Consider the following 23,723-nt stretch of genomic DNA (forward strand, 5'->3'; position numbering starts at 1 on the left):
GGCCCTTCAAGAGCAGAGTGTCGGTTTATTATATGCGTGACGTTTGTACGTCACGATCATTTCAGCAAGCAGCGTCTACCTCCTCGTTTGTACATTACAGGACTCGAGCAAAAGAAGGGAAGGAAGACAGTTCCCCAAATACCCGAGTAATAATCGGTAGGTTAAACGGAACAGAACCAGAAAAAAGAGGCAAAGCAAAGGGCCTGAGGAGAGCCTAGAATCGTCTTGTGTTTGGCCGTTGGTTAAAGGAGGAAAAGAAGGGGGCGGGGCTGAGGCCTAGTCAGGGCACGTAAACATTTGAAACTCATCGTTTTCACGTTTTCTTCCATCAGGTAATCTTTTTGTGTCTTCGGCCCGGCCTCTGGCCCGCCTCGAGGTGAGTAAGAGGACATGTAAAATCAGTTTGGAAGAGAGTTTGACAATTTGAGAAGCTAATGTAGATAATGAATGTTCACCTATTAAAATAGATGGTCTTATTACATTTTGGCTAACTTATTTTAGCTAACTTACTACATTTTGTCTAAGTGTTTTGGCTAAATATTTATTCCTGAAACCAAATGATGGGTGATTCTTAGGATTATGTAAATAGTATAGTGAGTTGCTTTGATGTTATATTTATTTATTAATAATATAACATAGTTGCTAATTTCTGTATTAGACTAGTTTTTAATAAGCAGGGCATAATTTATTATATGATCAATATCAATTATTTAAGATTGAGTGGGAAATCTTGGGTTGGAATGGAGGGCAGGAGGAAATTTATTTTCTCTCTTTCCTGCAATGATTAGATATTTAGAAGGAGGGACAGTTGAATATTAAAGAGGAGAGGAGGGACCACTGAATATTTTTTTTTAAATGGTGGAAAAACGTTTAGAATAGTCACTACTCTGTTGCAGTTTGTCAGTGTATGGAAAGAAGCAAGTAGTTCATGGGGAAGTCTAGGCTGCAGTGAATCCAACTTTTCATTCACCTGAATGAATAAAAGGGTGGCAAAATTATTTTCCTTTACTATATACAGAATCAATTGAAAAGGAATATACCAAGAAAAAAAAACGATCTCACTTCCTCTTTAATAGAACATTTCTTCCCATCTCTCACAAAAGGATTATTGCTCCAGTGTCTGGTTTAGTTAGAATACCCAGTAAAAAGTAACTATGTAAATCCTTAACAAAAGTAGAATCCTTGTCTTAGTAAACAAAATTCTTCCATTAAATTAAGCTGTAATTTGCCGATTTTGAATTGTTAAAATGACATCCTCTAATAAATATGATGATACTTGTTTTGATGGACTTTCCTAAAGTAGGTGGTAATTGTTAAAAGTAACAACTTATTTGCCTATCAGTCTTTTCTACTTAATCCATATTATATAAACTTTTTAATCTTTTAAATGTATATGTGGTTTTAAATTTGATTTTGTCTTTCTTTAGATACATTACCAACACCATGAATTGGAACAAGGGTGGACCTGGCACTAAGAGAGGCTTTGGTTTTGGTGGCTTTTCAATATCCACTGGAAAGAAGGAGGAGCCCAAGCTGCCACAACAATCTCATAGTGCTTTTGGAGCCCCTGGTTCTTCTGGGTTTGGGAAGACACCACCACCTCAGCTGCCATCCTTTTACAAGATTGGATCTAAACGAGCAAATTTTGATGAAGAGAATGCGTAAGTCCTTATTTTGCACATATATCTATAGTAGATATATTTTCCCAAATTTGATGGTTGCGTTACCTAACAATATCTCAAAAAAAGCAGCAATGAGGGGTGTAGTTTTTTTAAATTACAGCCAGTAAAATCAGTATGACTTAGTTATCTTGTTTTATTTTTATTATTTTTAAGCTGCACTATGGCACATTAGTCTTGAATGCAGCTTGAACTGTACCCAGCTCATATAAATGAATAGTTAAGATATAGTAGTTACTTAACTCGCAGTCATATAACATATTTTAAGAAGCAGTAAACTTGATATCAAGTTTTTCTGTCTTATGTTGCTGGCTTTTTGATAACTGGATTCTTTATTAAGGAATTCCTTTTTTCTCTTTCTTTTAATGATTAGATATTTTGAAGACGAGGAGGAAGATTCCAATAATGTTGACTTGCCATACATTCCTGCTGAAAACTCTCCTACTCGTCAGCAATTCCATTCCAAAGCAACTGACTCAGATAGTGAGGATGACCCATTAGAGGCATTCATGGCTGAAGTGGAAGTAAGTTACTATTTCTTTTAATTTTATAAAGATTGCTTGACATCAAAATTTGAGAAATGCAACTTATACTTTAAATCTGATCTTAAAATAATAAAAATAGTATTAATCTTACTCATTTGAGCACTTTTTAATTTATTCTGAATGTACTTACTTTTCAACAGATTGCCCAGCTGATATTACAGAAATGAAAGAAAAAGCAAATAAGAGAATAAAGGAATTGCTGTCTTTTTAGCTATAAAAATATTTTGGGTTGCTATCACAGGAAAGACCATGCTTTCATGAGCTTTTGTTTAAATCTGATACTTGTTTTTGTTAAATCTTGCCAGTCTGTCACATCAGATTTGTAAAGAAAGGCACTGTTCAGTTTTTGCTACCATTAAAATCAAGTTCAGTGAAAAAATCAAATAATGTACAAGTAGTCCTCTGGTTATGATAGCAGTTGGGACAGAGATTGCCATTAGTAAGTGCAATCCTTAAGTATGATGTCATAAGTTCATGTATTCAGCACCATGCTAAATTTGAACAGTTGCCAAATGAATTGACTTAAGCTGAGGACTATATTTACTTGCTTACAGCTCCATGAACTTCTAATTAATAGAATAGATAGAATACTTTATTGGCCAAGTGTGATTGGACACACAAGGAATTTGTCTTGGTGTAAATACTCTCAGTATACATAAAAGAAAAGATACATTCGTTAAGAATCAAGAATCGTAACGTACAACACTTAATGATAGTCATAGGTACAATCAGCAATCAAATCATACTAGGAAACAATATAAATAGTAAGGATACAAGTGACAAAGTTACAGTCCTATAATCACGAGGGGATGGGTGATAAAGAGTGATGAGAAGGTTAACAGTAATAGTAGTGCAGACTTTGTAATAGTTGAACTGTGTTGAGGGAATTATTTGTTTAGCAGAGTGATGGCTTTTGGGTAAAAAACTGTTCTTGTGTCTAGTTGTTCTGGGTGTGCAGTGCTCTGTAGCCTTGTTTTGAGGGAAGGAGTTGAAACAGTTTATGTCCGGGATGTGTGGGCTCTGTAAATATTTTCACAGCCCTCTTTTTGACTCTTGCAGTATACAGGTCCTCGATTGAAGGCAGGTGGGTAGTAATTGTTTTTTCTGCAGTCCTAATTATCCTCTGAAGTCTGTGTCTGTCCTGTTGGGTTGCAGAACCAAACCAGACAGTTATAGAGGTGCAGATGATAGACTCAGTAATTCCTCTGTAGAACTGGATCAGCAGCTCCTTGGGCAGTTTGAGCTTTCTATGTTGGTGCAGGGATTTTGATGGGAGTTTACATTAAATATGCTACTTTTTAAAATCATGTTTTGTGATTTATTAGGATCAAGCTGCTAGAGACATGAAAAGATTAGAAGATAAAGATAAGGAAAGAAAGAATTCAAAGTAAGTTTCATATATCATATTCCTGTTGAAATAAACAAAATGCCATCAACAATGTTATTTCTAGTTAGATATTTTATTTTTGTGCCAAGAGTTCTCTAGAGGCTATGATTTGGAATTTAAGGGTTAAATTGTATGGGGCTAGTGTATGATTAATTCTGACTTATGACAAGCAAAACTTGACTTTTTAGTCCTTTTCAGGTGTAAAATTCTTAATGCTTCTCATATTTCATAATTTGGATATTCCAGTTGGCTCATCGGAATTTGACAAGTTCTGGGGGGTTGGAGTTGTTATAGGAAATGTATTTTTATTGCAGCTGAATGTATCTATGTTGAGTCATTTTGGCACTCATCAGGCTGAATATATGGAGCTGGGTATGTGGAACATTTGCAGGGAAGTTTTGTTTCTCTGCTTATTTTTCCAGGGGTATACGCGATGATATTGAAGAAGAAGATGATCAAGTGAGTTTTCTACAAAATCTTTTCTATTTATGTAAAAATGAAATATGATCCCTTGAATAAATTAGTGTTAAATCTTAACATAAAAAGATGCTTTTGACCATATAAATCACTGCTGAGAATGTGTAAGTAGAAGCCATTAGAGAGATCATGTAACACCACTTTAATAGAAATTTCTGTGATTCTCTTTTAATTTTCACACGAGAACATCTAATTTAATATTTTTAGACTGTCCCGCAACCTGTGTGCTGGTAACAAGTTAGTATGTCTTTGATGCCCAAAGTATCCACTTTCTACATTTATACAAAAGTGATTCCTTGTTTTTGTAATGAGTGGACAATCATCTCTATATCACAATGGCAAGTATAGTGTAATTATCCATTTCAGTGGAGTTCACTTGTTACCTGTCTGTAGGAGGTCTTTTCAGTCAGGAGCATACTCAATTCGTTATGGATACTTCTTTAAAAGTAAGTTATGACAGCAAGTCTAAGGCATAGTTTGAGACTAGGGAAAAAACTGTTTAGCAGATACCTTTAGAAATCACAATTCTAGCATGTTTGAGTGACAAGAAGGCCATTCCATTTACAAAGTTTGGTAATTACCCATTACCAAAGTGCAAATTCAATCACGAGTCTTTGCATTTTTCACCGCAGGACCAGACTTGCTTTACAGTTGTTTTTACAATTATTGTAAAGCAAGTTACCATAGTCATTAAGTGAACCACATGGTTATTAATACAGCATTAAAAATGTTGCAAATTGTGGTGACATGACTGCACAATGCTGCAATTGTTTGTTGCCAAGCTCCCAAAATGCAATATTATGATGGGGGCAGGAGTGGTAACCTTGAGGACAGATCTAAATTAGCTCTTTTGATATCTGTTGAATGGTCATTAAATGACTGGTTGTAAGTCAAGGACTACCTGTATGTGTAATAATTGCCTGTATATCACTGAGTTGATATAGCTTATACATGTTTAGAATGCAGAAATAATTTTTTTGCAAACAAAAATTTAACTTCTAAATAGAGATGTTTCCACCCATATCTTTTTATTTGGTTCATTTATAACAGAGAATCTGACAAGGTACTTACAATATGCAGAAAAAAACTTACGTACATCTCTCCCAGTTTTTTAAAGGCAGAAAATAACACTGGAGTATTGATACAGTTATAGAAATGGTTAAAGCAGTCAGTTAATAAAATTGGTTAAATGTAGATACGAAAAATAATTCAGGTTTTTAAATATTGATAGGTAGTTCCTGAGTGTAAATATTTTCTTTTGAAAGAACAAAATATCTTACTTAATTTCTTTTCATTTTATCTTTAAAATTGAAATTATGATTTTAACGAAAGTCTTTCAGAAGTTACCTTGTCCCATAATACATGTACTTGTTACCATGGGTCCTCATAATTGCAGCTAGTTTAACATCCCCACAGTCATGGGGTTATTGGGGGTATTTGGCAATTGGCTTGCAATCATGATGTCACAGGGACACATGATCACAACTTGCAACTTTTACTGCCATTTTCTGCCAAGTAAAGTCAGTAGGGAAGCCAGCGCGAAGTCACAATTAGTGGTTATGAGACTGCTTTAACAGCACGGGATTTACATAGTGACAACTGGGACTGCCGTAATTACCACTGTAATGTTGTACAGCATTATTTAGCAATAGCAAAAGCACTTAGACTTATATACTGCTTCACAGTGCTTTACAACCCTCTCTAAGTGATTTACAAAGTCAGCATATTGCCCCCAATAATCTGGGTCCTCTATGTCCTTACTTAGGGACATAGTTGCCAGTCCAAGCTTCCTTTGTTAAGTGTGGACTACCTATAATCACAATAAATCCTCTCACATGCATCAGAGATCCAGAAAAGAATTTGGAATATGATTAGTATAAAAATACCATATATTCTTAAGAAATCACATATTAAAGTCATTTGGAACAAAGTCTTTTGTGGTTTTACCTGAATTTTTATGGAGATCTACAAGAGTCTTCTGGATTCTGTACATTATAAAAAAGACTTAGAATATTGTTCATATTTGTCAGTCATTGTAGTTTCATTAGATAATTTCAGTGCTAAAATGTAATTCAAATAGACTCTTACTACTCTTGCACACATTAAAGTAAATTATTACCTTAATGTGATTAGCAGTAAACTATTTCTTCCCTTTCAGCATCTGTATGCAGTTACATTTTCTGTTTTGCTGCAGGAAGCTTATTTCCGTTACATGGCTGAAAACCCCACTGCTGGTGTGGTTCCAGAAGAGGAGGAAGATAACTTGGAGTATGATAGTGATGGCAATCCAATAGCACCATCTAAAAAAATTATTGATCCTCTGCCACCTATTGATCATTCAGAGGTGATGAAATTTATTCTTTTCATAAAATTGTATCACTGTTAAGCTAAATTATAAGTCAATAAAAGCAAACTAGGAAAAAACTCTAATGCAGCAATCCCCCAACCATTTTGGCAGTTTCATGGAAGACAATTTTTCCGTAGATGAGGGGGAGGGGGAATCAGTCGCTCGCTTGCCTGCCACTCACCTCCAGTTGTGCGGCTGGTTCTTAACAGGCCACGGACCAGTACTGCTCCATGACCAGGGGATTGGGGACCTTAGTATTTCTGAAAGATTAGATATTAATAGATGAAATAGGTAAAGGATTTTATTTTGACAAAAGAGCTTTATTGCATTTCTTGTTTTCCTTACCTTGACTGTCAATTTGATGTTCCAGTGTTACAAACGTTTTGCTAGCATTCTCTGGTGATTGAAGGATCATAATATCACAGCAGCTAGAAATGATTAGCTTTTACCTGTTCGGGTGGCATTCCTCACTAATAAGGAGTAATTGGCTTGCAGATTGAATACCCACCGTTTGAGAAAAACTTCTATGATGAGCATGAGGAAATCACCAGTCTTACTCCACAACAAGTAGTGGAGTTGCGCCATAAGTTAAATCTCCGGGTAAGGTGAAAACAAGAATCCTTGTTTGTGGACACTCTTGTTGTTTATACATTTTATTGTGTGCTAAACAGATGGTGGATCTTACCGCAATATTGCAGCAGACCAGGGAAGGCTTTCCAAAAGGAAAGAGTTGTGTTAAAAAATACCTTTTTAGTTCATGTAGCACTATTCTTTGTATGTTAGAGTTTGAAAGAGGCCTCTTTCTAGACTCTCTGAAATGCTTCCTGGGCTTTTCAGTTTCTGGTCCATTACTAGTGATTTTTTTAAAGCTCTTTTAGCTGTTTACTTTTTCTTAGGGTCCATCAAGTGAAAGGCATAGAGGTTTGAGGATATAATGAACATATATAATATTCTTTCCTCCTCCTGTTTTCCCCATAACAATAGTCTTGTGAGGTGGGAGTGGAATTCCCATGTAATCCACAGCATCCCTTTCTGAGTGTCCTGGTGATAGCCTCAATATTTGGAATCAATGTCAGTAATACAGATAACAGATAATCAGAGTTGGAAGGTACCTTATAGGTCATCTAGTCCAACTCCCTGCCCAAGCGAGAGACACTACACCAATACAATATTGATCCTCTTTTTGTCTCCAAGACCAAGAATCATATAGGAGCAGGAAGCCTCTGAAGCAAGCCACTCTCATACATATAGTTAAAGCACCCCCAAATGATGATGCTGAAATTCAGAAACAAAACGGATGAAATTAATAATGCAATTTTTAGTTCGTGTCAGGTGTGGTTAGGAAATTTAAGATGGGAAAGAGAACATTTTTTCTTCCAGAGTCCCAGGGAAAAAAAAGTGTAACAAATTCAATCTTGCCCCTTCCAGTAACATCAGCAAATACTGGAAATTCTCTTCTGACTTATTTGTTGGGCAACAAGTTGTTTAAACTGTTTTCACCCTATCCCTTCCAGTAACCTCCAACTTGGGTAAGTAAGTAGCCCAATTCTGCTCCACACCAACAGGCATATTAAACAATTTTCTTAATATAAGCATGTAAGCTTTGGCACGTCTAATTTAATTCTCTTTTTCCTAGGTTTCTGGTGCTGCTCCTCCAAGGCCAGGAAGTAGTTTTGCTCATTTTGGTTTTGATGAGCAACTTATGCACCAAATCAGAAAATCAGAATACACTCAACCCACTCCTATCCAGTGTCAGGTGAGTATCATTGTTTCATAGTTTTTGAGAGAGTAGGGAGAGACTATCAGTTCTAACTTGGTTACCAAATGTAACGGACTTGGAGATATGGAGCCTGAAAAACCAAATAACTAAAACAGAACATTCCAACAAAATTAGAAATTATTTAGAACAGTCCCAACCGTTCCATCTCTGCAGGGCAGCAGGGGTTGCAGGCGGGGGTTGCATGTGCAATCTAATTATGTGAAAATGGAGTTTCACACACTTTCCCACCTCTTGCATGGCCACATTCCCAACAGGCTGCAGACTGGTACCAGTTCACAGATTAGGGGTGGGGACCCCGATTTAGAACAGTTTAAAAAGTTAGCTATTCTGTCTGATTTCTTTACAGCTCATAAATCTGCAGAACGTAACCAGAAGATAATTTGTTAAATACACGATACAACTTAGAATTTGATACAGGACTATAAGTCCTGTTTCCTTTAATTGATTGATTGATTAGACTTTTATCCCCCTTTATTATTATAAGGTGGCAAACATATATAATATTCTTTGCTCCTCCTGTTTTCCCCATAACAATATTGAGAGGTGGGGGTGGGTACTGAGTTGAGTGATATCCAGCTGGCTTTCATGCCTAAGGTAGGATTAAAATTCAGTACCCTGGTTTCTAGACCAGCCTTGAGTACTGGAAAAATCTCAGGCAGTGTACAGTGTGATTAGGTATATTATGTTTAAATGTGATTTTCCCTGATGAAATAATAAGGAACCTGTAACCATCCATTTATTGGTTAAATGTGGTTTTCCTTATCCCTTATTGACTATACAGCCTGCAGTTCAAGTTATAGTTCAGCAAAATCTGAAGGCATGAAATTCTCCCATCCTTGTTTCAATAAACAAATTAATTTCAAATTAATTTATTAAGTTCCGAATTACCTGCTGTATTGTTGAGTTTTAAATAAAAGTGTTGTTCCTCTTTCTCTGTAGGGTATTCCAGTGGCACTCAGTGGCAGAGACATGATTGGCATTGCAAAAACCGGCAGTGGAAAAACTGCAGCGTTCATTTGGCCCATGTTAATCCACATTATGGATCAGAAGGAGTTGGAGCCAGGTGATGGTCCCATTGCAGTAATTGTGTGTCCCACTAGAGAATTGTGCCAACAGGTAAGTAAATTTGAATCTTCGTGGAGAAAAATGTGGGAAAATAAATATTTATGGAAGTGGGAATAATATTTTATCATTTTCTAAAATTACAATATATAGTATTCATTATATCTTTTGAAGATTATACTGAAGAGTATCTATTGCTACCTTTAGCAACAACTTGTCTTAGTTATTCGTTTTGATCAAAACTACCAACTCAGAAAAATCATTTAGTGATTTTAATATCATGTTGGTTTACTATTCATTAGTAATTTGTTATTGAAAGCTGTGGGAAAAATAAAGTACATCTTTCTCTTGATCATTGGTATTTAGAAATATAGGAAGTTGCATTGTCTGAAAAACTAATACAACAAAAATAATTTTGAATGTTCTTAAAATTAGGTTTGTTGTTCTTAAAATAGGTTTGTAGTTCTACTTTTTAGCTTTTCCTACTAATTTTATCTTTATTTAAAAATCCTATTCAATACATGATTGTGATTGTAATTAAGCAGAGAACAATTACTTTTATGAAAAAGCTAGCTCATTTATTAATACAACTAGCTTCTTCCGAAAATTACAAAATCTCTAGAGAAAAGAATTTGTACTGGAAGTGCAAATAACTTTTCTGAGTGTGGTTTTCTAGCATGTTGTGCTGGTGTGATTGATAAAGATTGATAAAAAAAATTAATAATATAGTTCTTCGTGTATGAATGTCACAGGACTACCTGCTTTTGTTTCTATTACTTTTGAAAGAGTAATTACAAAAATGACACTAGTAGCTGTGAGTAGCTGTTCCTATTATCATTTACAATACTGATCCAATTGAGTGCTGTGCCATAGGAGGTTTTAGAGTTTTGTCCTGAATATTTAATCCAAAAACTGAAATTCTGCCTTCTGTGCAATGGGAAAAATGAAAAGAGGAAACAGAACTATAGAGAGCAGCCTGTATAATTCAGGTAACAGTTGGTGCTAGATGGATGGGAATAGAAACACCAGAGAAGAATTAAGTTACTGAAGAAAAATGTTTATCCACACTGTATGTGATACTGTTAAAATGATTTCCCGTTGCCTACAGGCTGTGAGAGTCTAACTGGAGATGAACAGCTGGCAAATCAATACTTTACAAAATTGAGATCTCTGGAGCTTTGCCCTCCCTCCCCACAAGTAATTCTAGAATTGTGCTATCTATAATTTTGTATGGGATAGCATTCTCACTGAGTGAATTGATACATAATCTGAGGGGGGTGTCTTCATGAATTCACATCTCCTGCTCAAGAGCTTTTAAATATTTCATCTTGCAAGCCAGTTGCATTTCCTGGCCAGCTCTTCTCATGATCACTTATTCTTTAAATCATTTCCACCTTGGAATATTGCAACATGGTCAAAACAGGCCATTCTTTTTTTTTTTTAATTTTTATTGGTTTTTAAGACAAACATAGACAAACAAAACATAAAAACTTCAAGCCATCTTCCATATATATATACAGTGTGTCCGTTGGTTTACAAATTGTTTTGTGCTTCCATTTCATAGTCTTCAATTACAATTGCATTGTATATATTCTCATATTTTCAACCAAATATTAAATACATTAATATCATTGTTAATCAATCATTTGACTATACTTTTATTCATTCATGTTTTACGAAATAATCCATATTTTACTTAATTTGTTTTATGACAATTGATGTTATCATCTCAAATCTATCCTACAATCATTTTGTAGATATAAGAAAAGAATACATCTTTATATATTATTTTCTAAGAATCTACATATTTCATTACCATGTTTTATTGTCTAACCATTGATAGAATAGATCCCAAATTTTATAAATTGTTTATCATCTTGTTCTCTGATTTCACATGTCAATCTACTCATTTCAGCACATTCCAATATTTTAAAACAGGCCATTCTTAAAGAGTATTAAGAAGATTCTGGTTGGCATCTTTATAACACATCTTTATTTATTAAGAAAATGTGTATGCCTCCCCCAACTCACTCTTAGTGATTTTGTGCAGCTTACAAAAATAAAACTTCAGTACAAAAACCAATACAGGTAGTCCTCAACTTACAATACTTCATTTAGTGACCGTTACAAGTTACATCACTGAAAAAAATGACTGTTTCATACTTATGACCATTGCAGCATCCACGTGGTCACATGATCAAAATTCAGATACTTGGCAATTAACTCATATTTATGATAGTTGAAGTACCCAGGGGTCATGTGATCACAATTTGTGATCTGACAAGCAAAGTTAATGGGGAAACCAGCTTCACTTAATAACCATGTCACTAATTTACCAGCTGGAGTAATTCACTTAACTATGGCAAAAAAAAAGTCATAAAATGGGGCAAAACTCAACAAATGTTTCACTTAGCAACAGAAATTTTGCACTCAATTGTGATCGTAAGTTGAGGATTACCTATAAACACTAAGCCTATCTCTCTGGGGCCATGAGAAAGAGTGTCAAAATGGGGCCAGTTTTATCTTCAGGGATGAGGTTCCTCGGAATAGAGTCTGTGGTTTCCACAAGATCTGACAGACTAGGCATGGTTTTAATCACCTCAGTAAAACTAGAATCTTGAAATGTGCTTTATTTGTTTGCAGCAGTCTTCCCCTATGGATCAAGATGGCCTCAAATCTGTTGGCCCTTCAGAAAAACTTTCAAGTGTTAGGGAAAGTTGTAATGATGCTACATGCTCACTTGGCATTATGAATATTTTTTGAGATGCCTTTATTGTATTTGCTTTTCATTGTATTTTCCATTTTGTTTTATATTAATTGCCCAGAGTTGTTTGCTTAATATAGGCAGATATGCACATTTTCTAAATAATTAACTCTCATATGGAGAGTATATAGATCCAATGTAGCATGTAATATCCTTGAAATAGTCTGTGCTGAAAATTAGATGCAAAAATGAAAGCTATATTCATAAAATAGGTAGATGATTAAATAAGGAAGTGCCGAAGCTTCATTTCATATCTCTTATTTTCATTACTTTGAGGCCACTAAAATGTTAAAAAAAGTTCTTTCTACCAAACAAATGCCTACTGCTATGCAAACAAATAGGAAGATTTTTGAAGTTAATTTTAAAAATTAATTAGGACTTTTTTCTCAGTTTTTCATTACTTCATTCTTAACATGATGTGAATCTATATGGTTTTAGATCCATGCTGAGTGCAAGCGTTTTGGAAAAGCCTACAATCTGCGATCTGTAGCTGTATATGGTGGAGGCAGCATGTGGGAACAGGCCAAGGCACTTCAAGAAGGGGCAGAAATTGTTGTCTGCACTCCAGTGAGTGTTTCACCAGTATGATTGTGTTGCAGTGAGGAACAAAATATTCTTGTTTTTTCTTCTTTTGAACAAAATAATTTTCTGAAATTGTTTGATTTCTGATTTGCTTAATCCAAACTCAATGCTCACTAGCAAGAATCAGAAAAATTCAAATGATGAGGGATAGGGATGCAGAGACTTGAAGACTTCCAAATGATAAGGGATAGGGAGACTTGGAACAGTGATGCCCATTTCAAATATTTCCCATAGTTTGAATCACAAGGTATTTATTTTGTTTCCAGGCTTAAGGTATATGTTAAATGTTTCTACACAGGGCCGTTTGATTGATCATGTGAAGAAGAAAGCCACAAACCTTCAGAGAGTCACTTACCTTGTGTTTGATGAAGCTGACAGGATGTTTGATATGGGTTTTGGTACGTAATAGTGCTTATAACCATAGTTAATAAACATTGCCCTTGTTGCTCTTACCTATTGTCCTCTAGAAGTATTTGGTTTAAGTGTTTTCCTAGTAGGCTAGCTAGCTAGCTTCAGTTTTACAAAAAAAGTATAGATATTTATGTAATAGCTGAAATAATTGGTGTTGTTTTTTTGGTGCAAAATGAAGGGGTGGGAATGCTGTAAGCTTGGAGAAAACAAGTAGTTTTGCCTAATGAAGAAAAAATATGAGACCAAAAATATGAGAAATAAAGAATGAAATATATAACTTATGAATGTAAATACTAATATCAAGCTATGTTATTTGTTCTGTCATAATCTCTATGGTTAGTTCAGAATATTTCTTAATAATGTCCTTTCATTATAGAGGGCATTATAAAATGATATTTATGAAGATAGGTTTTAGGGATCTCTGTCAGGCATGGAAACTCCTTCTTTAGAAACCCATGGAAGCTTCAGACAGAAATTCAATAATTCCTTTCTGTTAAATCAACCATGTTATAATCAGTAGGAAAAAAAGAGATATTTTTTTTTGGTCTTCCATTCTTTTCTTGATGGCAGTAACTTTGAAGGTGGCATGGAACACCTGTCTTTATAGCCCTGTTGTCATGTAGGTAGGAAACATGCAGAGGTGTCATAGGAAACTAGGTCTCTTCTGGAGAAGTTGTCCTTACCATTATTTTCTGTATTGAGACTAGACAAAGACTAGAAGTCTAAAACAGCCTATATATAATATAAGTAGACAAAATAGTATGTATGAGCTAAAATGGACTGATTTTTTTTACTAAATTAATCACTGGCATCAATAAATAATTTATTTAAATATTTTATTTCCAAATCCTCAATGAAGGATACTCCAAATCCTTTATGTGACTTTGAAGGAAAGACATTTCCATTTTTCATTTTGACAGAATTTTCAAAATCTTGCATGTAAATATCAAAATGAGTTTCCCAATCATATTTGTATGTACAGTATAATGAAACCGTGATTTTAGCATTACGTGCATTAGCACGAGTGAGCCTGGTTATTCCCTTTCCCTCTTTTGTATTCAAGAAATAAAACAGCATATTAAGGCCAAACTAGGCTGTCAATTAAATAAACAAGCTAAGTAAAATAATACAATATATCAATATTTGCTATTAGCTCAATTGAAAGGAACTGCAATGCAATTAAAGTTTATATTGAACTATTTTAAGTTTCACTGGATTTGGTATGTGGGAGGCTTGGCCTAATATATCTGTCAACTCATTCATGGCTAGCTATGGATTTCAGGCATTTTGTTTTCTTTGTACTACAATTTTTCTGTTCTATTTTTGTACACTTCCTGTTAAAGATGGGAGTGTAAGAAGTTGGCCTTGTGATTGCTACTCAGAGAAAACTTTACCTTTGTGATTTAAAAATCAAAACACATAATGGCTCAGAAATTAATTAACACTAGTTAATTGTCATTAAAATGTTCTTAGTTTATTTACTAAAATATATCAGTATCCGTTCAAAACAGAGAGTTTACTGAGTTGTTCTATGTTTTGAAAACATAAAAATTAACTTAGAATTCAAATCATTTCATTCATTCAGGCCTTGTATAATACTTTAATTCAACTGGATGGTTAGCCGTCATAATGATATTGCTTTCTATTCTTTTCAAAAGTTCTTTAATCTGGAGGTTTACTCTGTTTTATCTTGCTTAAGAAATGGTTGCTTAGTAACCATTTGAAGTTATGAGAAAAACTTTTCCCCTCCAAAAGCTACTTATGACTCATTTCCAGAGTTCTAACAACTGCACATTTACCCCAGGATCACATGACTGCATTTTTGGTACTTGGCAATCAACTCACCTTTATGACTGGTCGTAGCATTCTGCAGTTTTTGTTTAATGACCAGTGAATTCACTTAATGAACATTGCAAAAAAGTTCATAAAATTTTGACTTTGCTTGTCAGAAGTTTGCAAAAGTTGATCACATGACCTCGGGACACTGCAACCGTCATAAATAAGAGTGTCACTTGCCAAGCACCCAAATTTTGATCACATGACTATGGGATGCTGAAATGGTCAAAAGTGGACAAAATAGTCATAAGTCACTTTTTTCAATGCTGTTGTGACTTTAAGTGGTCACTAAATGAATTGTTGTATATTGAGGACTACCTGTCTAGATCCTCTACAAAACACTTTATTTTACAGACTTACCAAAACTTGTTTTCTCTTATTATATTCCAAGACTTTAATATAAGTATTAAGAAGTTTTCTGGTATTGTACCCATTCTATCTATATCTGTATTTATATATGTATGTACGTATATTAATTTATTGTGACTATATTGGGTATGGTTCAGAGGGTGATGCTTTTCACTTGATTTCGTTCCTTTTTCTTCAGAGTATCAAGTCCGATCAGTTGCCAGTCATGTCCGCCCTGAAAGACAGAGTGAGTATGGGCTTTCTTAATGCAAATTTTCTCACAAAAATATTTCAGGGGAGTTAGACTTCTCTGTTAATATTAATTCAAGTCATCAAACCATACCTGGATTTACAAATAGAATAGGATAGGATAGATATCAAATGCATTACACACAACTTTTAAGCAAGAGAAAACACTCCCCCGCCCCATATTTTCTTATCTCTGATTCCCCATCTTTCTCTGATTTCATTTTTTTCCCTATTGTCTAAAGTTTTGTCTGAATGGGCTTCAGACGAGGAAATCTATTTCTCCCTCTTCACACATTTATGTGAGCAAGGAAAGTAGGAAACTAGCAACCATCTTGAACAGCAAAGTTTAGGAGTTATTCTAGGTAAAATAGATCATAAATAGGTGTCTCAGTATCACAGTTTCAAGCCACAGTCGCAAACTTTTGATAGTCTTGGGCTTGGGTTCAATGTTTTGGGGAAGAGGTGATGGCAGCAATGCATAGTATAATGATACACAATATATAAGGCCATTCCATAGAAGTCAGCACGGTTGTAGTTTTCATTGTCCCTTTGCCTTTTAAGGAAGTACTTTTTTTTCCCCCCATTTCTTTTTTCAAGCTACATTAAGCCTTCCCAATATACATTTCTGTATATGTTTCCTGCAATAAAATGATAGAAAACTGCTACTGATTTTAGCAGAAGAAACTCTTAAATATCAAAATCTGTGTATTCTTGTGTTTCAGGCTATATTCCACTTAATAGCTTAACTTGTTTACTCGTTTAATTCAGTAAAAACTACTAGCATTGAATGAGAACTTACTGGTAAACAGTGCTATAGTGTTTCAGAAATTAATGTATTACATATGATAAATTTTGTTATGATTGCTAATGGATGTGAGAGAAGAATGTTGTTTTATGTCTCTGAATAGGTGCAGAACTACATCATTGTGTGGTCATTGGTTCACACATTGTACTACACAATGTGATTCATTTGGGTTTGTTTAGAAACGTGTTAAACTTGCTGTTTGATTTGTAAACCACAATTCCTATAGTAAACCATATTCTTGATGTAGCCTGTGAATCCAGCTATTGTGTCCATATTCCAAGGGACTTGATTTAGTGGAGGCTTGTGTTCTGGTATCTCTTTGGTTATGTGATATAATCAACACTGCATTTCTGATTTAACAGCTCTTCTGTTCAGTGCAACTTTTCGGAAGAAGATTGAGAAACTGGCCAGGGATATCCTGATTGATCCAATTCGAGTGGTGCAGGGAGATATTGGAGAGGTAAATTCCCCTTCTAAAATAATTATTTGAATGAAACTATTAATAAAAAGGTAAGTCTTAAGGTTGTATATTCCCCTGCTTGTGTCTTGCTTGCAAATATTTGCTTTATATTCTAATGTTCTCTGTTGACCTTGTTGTCCCAAACAGGCAAATGAAGATATTACTCAAATTGTGGAGATCCTCAGCTCTGGTCCAAATAAATGGAACTGGCTGACTGGTCGTCTAGTGGAATTCACTTCTTCAGGGAGTGTCCTCCTTTTTGTCACCAAGAAGGCAAATGCAGAAGAATTGGCCAACAACCTTAAACAGGAGGGGCACGATCTAGGGCTCCTGCATGGTGATATGGACCAGAGTGAAAGGAACAAAGTCATCTCAGATTTCAAGAAAGGGACCTTTCCAGTTCTGGTTGCTACAGATGTGGCTGGTAAAATTGCAAGCCAGATTTAAAAGACATAGAAATTGTTTCTAAAAGCATCCTTTTATCCCTCCCCACAATCAGTATGGCTTCTTTGCTTTATATGTAATTCATATTTATATGTAAAGGCATTAGAAAATGTATTTCTGTGAAAGAGATTGAAGGGGGGGGCACTCTTTAAATATGTTGTTTGAAACTAACATGCTCTTAAGTGTTACTATTGAAATGATAGTAAGCATTCAAAAATGCTGCTTTTCCATTTTGATTAGTATGGTAGGAGGATACACAGAACTAAATCTATAGTGAATGTTTCTTCCTTTCCTTCCCCTCATTAGCAAAAGTTGAATTTCAGTTCAGTCTCATTATTCCAAGCTTAAGAACAATAACTCTTTAGATCAGTAATTAGAAATGTGAAAGTCTGAAAAAAGAGACACATTTAAAAAGAGAGGTATAAAAATAGATATGTTCCTCTTTTTTCTCTTAAGTCTAAGTGCTATTGCTATTGCTATTAACGCTTAAAGCATAAATCAATACGTGACTTGCATAGAAAAGCATAGCTGAGAAAATGGAATTTTAGAAAAATCATTTCTAACATTGAAAGTGGGAAATGAAAAGGGCTTTTAAAATAGACGTAAGACTGACTGCATTGGAAAGGACAAGAACAATAGCTTAAAAAAAAAAGAAGACAAGCATTTATAGTATTTGAGAATTGCATTCTTGACCTCCAACCTCATAACTGAAGTGTTTCTATCTAGCTCGTGGTCTGGATATTCCTTCCATTAAGACTGTGATCAATTATGATGTGGCTCGGGATATTGATACTCATACTCATCGAATTGGACGTACTGGTAGAGCAGGGGAAAAGGGTGTGGCCTACACCTTGTTGACTCAGAAAGATAGCAACTTTGCTGGAGATCTTGTTCGGAATTTGGAAGGAGCCAATCAGCACGTTTCAAAAGAACTTCTGGATTTAGCTATGCAGGTAAAATATCTGGTTTCTTTTTCTTTTTTGAAGCACATATAGTAGTTATGAATACAGTAACTATATAAGAAGTTGTAAATTTAAAGTAATATGGACTAAATTTACTTGAAATTTTACTATATTTTTTGTTGTGCCAGACTCTGCCAAAAAGTTAGAATAGCAGTCCCCAACTTTTCCAGCTCTGCAGACCAGCAGCGATGGGGAAGAGGGGATGATTTTGCGTGCACACCCACTGCTTGCATAAATGGAGCTTCAGTACAGTCACTCTCCATTTGCATAGCCCATCCCCAGTGGTCCATGAACCGGGGGTTGGGGACCCCTGAGTTAGAACGTTGATGACTGTATTGACTGACACTGTTGTAGAAATTGTGATGCACAATCTAAAGCTATTGGACAGCATGTCCACTTGAAAACTTGGAATATTGTTGAAGAATTGCTAATGTTAAAGTTTTTAATGAGGTAAAATAGAAAAGCATTTATCTACATGTGGTATGAATTATATTTATGCTATAATAACAATTTTTATATTTTAATTGACTATGGTAGCTGCATTTAATTTAATTATAGGCACTTTCCAACTTGCATAACTGTTCTGTTCTGGAAAGCATTGATTAATTTGATATTTGCATAAGTTAGAATTAGACCAAGTATCCCCCAAGCCAATGTATATTAATTACCAATGGCATTTTGGGGATTGATGAGGAAGTAGGAGACTAGATAGGCATTGCAGAATTAGTAATTAACTGGTTCTTGCTCTTTTGCTCACCTATATGCATTAATAGGGAAAGGTAGGAGAGAGGGAAAAAGCTATTAAAAAGGAAGCTAGCATATTCTCACATGAGACCCTTCACAGAAGTGCATTTGTCATTTTTCTTATCATAAGCCAGTGAAAAACATTAAAGAAAAGTGAAGGAGTGAGAAGGAATTACAAGTTTGACTCCCTGATTTCTTTACTGGTAGCCATGTAGTTTTATGTCAGCAGAAGGGAAAGCAGAGTATAGAAAGAACCACTGCAGAGATGGAAGATGGAAGCTATTCTAAAGCAAGGTCCTAAGAATAGAGCTATGGAAGTGTATGACAAAAATATTAGATGTGTTCTATTGAAATAGAATATTTCAAATAGAATATTTATGTAAAACTGGGCTTGTAGAAGTCAGGATTTACAGAACACAAAGAGCAACTGTAGTTTTGCTTTCACTTTCTTACTTGCCAGAGTAACCGGACTATATAAAACACAATAATGTGATGACATATTAGAAACCCAACATTTTTTATTAATGTCACAATTTTCTCTCCAAGAATGCTTGGTTCCGGAAATCGCGTTTCAAGGGAGGGAAGGGCAAGAAGCTAAATATTGGTGGTGGTGGCCTGGGATACCGTGAGCGGCCTGGCTTAGGATCAGAGAATGTGGTAAGCATCGATGCCTAGATAACAGACATATTTATTGCTACTAGCCCAAGACTTCTGCCTCAGTTGAACAATGCAACTTTGTGTCTTAGGATCGGGGAAACAACAGTGTAATGGTCAACTATGAAGCATATAAGCCATCCTCAGGAGCAATGGGGGACAGGTTATCTGCAATGAAAGCAGCGTTTCAGGTTAGTATGAAAAGAACCATATATTAAGATTTCATTGCCCTCCTTGTAGTGCTGCTGCAATCAGGATATTCACTCCAAGATGCCTTTAATCTTTGAAACCCAGTGTCTGCTATTTGTACCAGGTTATCTATGAAGAAGGAAATCCAGCTAATTAAAATTATCACATAAACACTTGAGGGCTGTAAGGGGGACTAAATGTTACCTAACAATTCCCCACCCCACCCCTCAAATCAATTAAAACAGGTTCCTTAGCCAACACTCCAGAAGGTAAGCTTAAGTACAGAAGATCTTGACAGACTTTAACATTGAGCACTATCTAACAAAATGAAATTCAATAGTAAAAAAAGTAAGGTTTTACATTTAGGCAAGAAAAACAAAATGTGCAGGTATAGCACCTGGCTCAATAGTAATAACAGCGAGAAGGATCTTGGAGTCCTACTGGACAATCACTTAAATATGAGCCAGTAGTATGCTGCAGTTGCCAAAAAAAACACTAATATGGTTCTAGACTGCATTAACAGAGGGATAGAATCAAGATCACACAAAGTGTTAATGCCACTTTATAATGCCTTGGTAAGGCCACACTTGGAATACTGCATTCAGTTTTGGTCGCCACGATGTAAAAGTGTTGAGATTCTAGAAAGAGTTCAGAGAAGAGCAACAAAGATTATTAAGGAACTGGAGGCTAAAACATATAATGAATTGTTACTGGAAATGGGTATGTCTAATTTAATGAAAAGGGCTAGGGGTGATATTATAGCATTGTTCCAATATCTCAGGGGTTGCCACTTAGGAGAGAGAATCAAGCTATTCTTCAAAGCACCTGAAGGTGGAACCAGAAGCAATGGATGAAAAATAATCAAGGAGAGAAAATTCCTGATAGTTAGAACAATTAATCAATGGAATAACTTGCCTTCTGAAGTTGTGAATGCTCCAACACTGGAAGTTTTTAAAAAGAGATTGGACAACAATTTGTCTGAAATGATATAGGGTTTTCATGTCTGAACAGGGGGTTGGACTAGAAGACCTCCAAGGTCTCTTCCAACTCTGTTGTTTTAAGTCAAGAAAGCGGTGCTAGTCAATAATTTCTGGCTACTAAGCAGAAGCTTATCCCATTTAGCGCCCGATCTCCAGTTTTAATTGGTGTTTAAAGAGGCCCATGTTGCTTTGAGAAATTTTATGAATATTATTATATTTACTGTAATGTTTTTTCTCTTGTAGTCCCAGTATAAGAGCCATTTTGTTGCTGCCAGCTTTAGCAACCAGAAGACGGGCAGTTCTTCAGCAGGTGCCAGTGGTTGGACCAGTGCAGGCAGCTTAAACTCTGTGCCAACAAATTCAGCCCAGCAGAACTCAGCTAACCCTGACAGTCCCATAGCAGTATCAGGTTTAGCAAAAGGTATCCCAGGTTTCACAAGTTCTGGAAACTTAAACAGCATCACTAGCTTTCCAAGTGCAGGCATTCAGGGTTACAATAGTGCAAATGCCATCAACAACAACAACAACAGAGAAGGCAACAGTGGAGGCAGGGAAAGATACAATGACAATCGGGGTAGTAGTCGTCATAGTGACAGCCAGCGCCATGGAGATAGCAGTCGCCATAGTGATGGCCAGCGCCATGGGGAAGGTTACCGCCATGGAGAAAACCGCCATGGGGATAGCCATAGACACAATGAAGGCCGACATTCTGGAGGTGGGAGCAGCAGCAATAGTCGCCATGGAGACACCAGAAATAATGGAGACAGCCGGAACAACAATGACCGGAACAACAATGAAAACAGAAATATTGAAAATAGGAATGATGAGAGCAAGAAAGAAAGCAGCAACCGAGACAACAGCAAGACAGATGGTTTTGCAGTTCCTGAACCCCCCAAGCGCAAGAAAAGCCGATGGGATAGTTAAGCATCTGCACTTCTCCTCAAATGGCAAGGTGCTTTTCTCTAAGAAAGGTCTCAGTACCAGAAGTGGCTATTTGGAAGGATAAGAATGGACAATAGCATTTCCCAAGGAAGCCTGACTCAGTACATCCAATATTAACCACCTCCCCTTAATGCCACATCAGTTTTATGCTTTGGTCAAAAAGTTTCCTCTTTAATATAATTTTTTTTCGTGCTTTGCATTTGAAAAATCCGTCCATCCAGAGTGGTTTCACAACATTGATTATCCCTTGGAAGAATTTGTGGGGTTTTTTTAACTAAATATTTCTAAACATAGGAATAAACGGGATAGGGTATATTTTAATTTCTTCATCATAGACTTGACAGAAAGTGACTTGTTTTAGTTGGTGTACCTACTCATCTACCTTTTAAATTTCTACAACGAGAATGGTTTTACACATTTTTCTTTTGGCTATAGTGGCTGGCTGTGCCCTGGCATAGATTCTTAGATCCGTTTTTATTAATTTCACGCATAGGCACAGTTCATGGACTGTTTGAGAGTAAATCAAACTGATAAACCAGCAGACATTGTAAAGTTGTGATGATCCTTATGGCAGAAATCGAGGATGGAAGGAATGGAATTAGCCCTTTTACACCAACATTTTGGATCATGCATGGAAAGCCTGCTGCTTCATTATGGCTTGTATCAGTCTTTCAGCTGCTCTCTCTACTTTTCATCTGATGAATAGCACTGATTAATTTAAATCCCTTTCATTTTGAATTACTGAATACCAGGTTTGATTTCCGTATGTATGTATGTATGTATGTATGTATGTATGTATGTATGTTTTGTCAGTTGTCGGTAGTTTTAGCAGTTAAGAAGGCAACAGATGCAGATCACTCTATCTTTTATATTCACCTAATTGTATCTGCATGATTGTAGCTAAAGGAGAAAGAATTAGAATTGTTTCTTAGATGTGGAAAGGCTACACAGCAGATATGTAGGCAATAATGCCACTTTCCCCTTTATATGTAAACTAGGTAAGACAATGTCTTTGGCTGAAATTTGACTCCTTTGATTTATTGCAATTACAATAGTGTGTAGAATAAAACACATTTCCTGGGACAAATGGAAATCTCCATGTTAATCTATGCAACATCCTATCATTTATATTTTGAAAGCTTCCTTGCAGAAGCAGAGATTAAAGTGCACAATGAAACTGGTAATTGTAGCAGATGATTTTACTTAGATTGAAGCCTCTGTATCTAGGAATGATCCAGGTTTACTTATATCGGCTTGTTAACAAGTATAGATTCTTGAAGCTACATTAACCTTGAATAGAAAAGACAGACCATGCATGAAGCTATGAAAACATAGGAAGCAAGTAGGATTAATTTTGTTCTCAGCAATATTCATTTAAGATCTTTCGTTTGCTACTTTGTGGGTGTTTGCAAAATTGTTCCTTCCTATCCCCAAGATTAGATTCAGGAGTGTGGTGGAGAGACACTTTTCATGTATCAAGTTTATGTGATTAAGGGGGGGCAGGCTTAAACCTTGTACATTTGGGAATGATTTTTTTGAAGCAGCAGACATGAGGACCTGTGCAAAAAAAAATTTCAGAATGACTGTCATACACCTCTGGAAAGTTAATGCAAACTGTTTTGCTTGGTATTTTTAATTGCATGTTCTTAAACTTCTTTTCCCAGAGGAATAGGAAAAAATTCTTGTTTGTTGAAATATGTTCTTGCTTTGCATTTTTATGAAGATATATCTGAAACTGTTAAGATTCTGTGACATGCCATGTCCTTTACTTTCCATGTTTTCTTCTAATAAATGTTTTATTACTAGTATAATTGTCTTGAATGGTCTTTAGTTTAGCTATTATTTTATTCCAAATTAGTTTTGAAGATGCAAAATACTTGATTGTTCTAAATGATATTAGGAAATCAAACTGGGATCCTTAAGAGATACTGGCTGGCTTTTGTGATATACTCCTTGTCATATTAACTGAAGTTCTGTGCTTCATACAGAAGGTTTAATCATACATTTCCTACCAGCTGTTTTTCTTTTAGACTACCTTGAAGACTGCATTTCCAAATACAAGTAGACTAGTAATGT

General features: G+C 35.5%; 1 protein-coding gene across 2 annotated transcripts; it reads left to right on the forward strand.

The window, feature by feature from the left end:
* The first annotated feature begins 23 nt into the window (after window positions 1-23).
* On the forward strand, window positions 24-23,458 carry DDX42 (DEAD-box helicase 42). 2 transcript variants are annotated; one of them, XM_026669652.2, is made up of 19 exons: window positions 24-156; window positions 333-376; window positions 1,428-1,661; window positions 2,053-2,203; window positions 3,550-3,611; window positions 4,034-4,070; window positions 6,283-6,432; window positions 6,931-7,035; window positions 8,072-8,191; window positions 9,155-9,331; window positions 12,480-12,608; window positions 12,922-13,021; window positions 15,418-15,465; window positions 16,635-16,732; window positions 16,880-17,156; window positions 17,903-18,129; window positions 19,429-19,539; window positions 19,629-19,727; window positions 20,949-23,458. In XM_026669652.2, exons 3-19 carry the CDS (start codon window positions 1,444-1,446, stop codon window positions 21,627-21,629), a joined length of 2,790 nt encoding a protein of 929 aa, XP_026525437.1. In that variant the 5' UTR covers window positions 24-156; window positions 333-376; window positions 1,428-1,443; the 3' UTR covers window positions 21,630-23,458. The 2 variants fall into 2 exon arrangements, with proteins under 2 accessions (XP_026525437.1, XP_087802910.1); XM_087946784.1 differs by lacking the exon at window positions 4,034-4,070.
* The last annotated feature ends 265 nt before the right edge of the window (window positions 23,459-23,723 follow it).

The sequence above is a fragment of the Notechis scutatus genome, chromosome Z (assembly GCF_049901735.1).
Source record: "Notechis scutatus isolate UNSWTSFEM ecotype Mainland chromosome Z, rNotScu1.2, whole genome shotgun sequence".
Lineage (NCBI taxonomy): Eukaryota > Metazoa > Chordata > Lepidosauria > Squamata > Elapidae > Notechis > Notechis scutatus.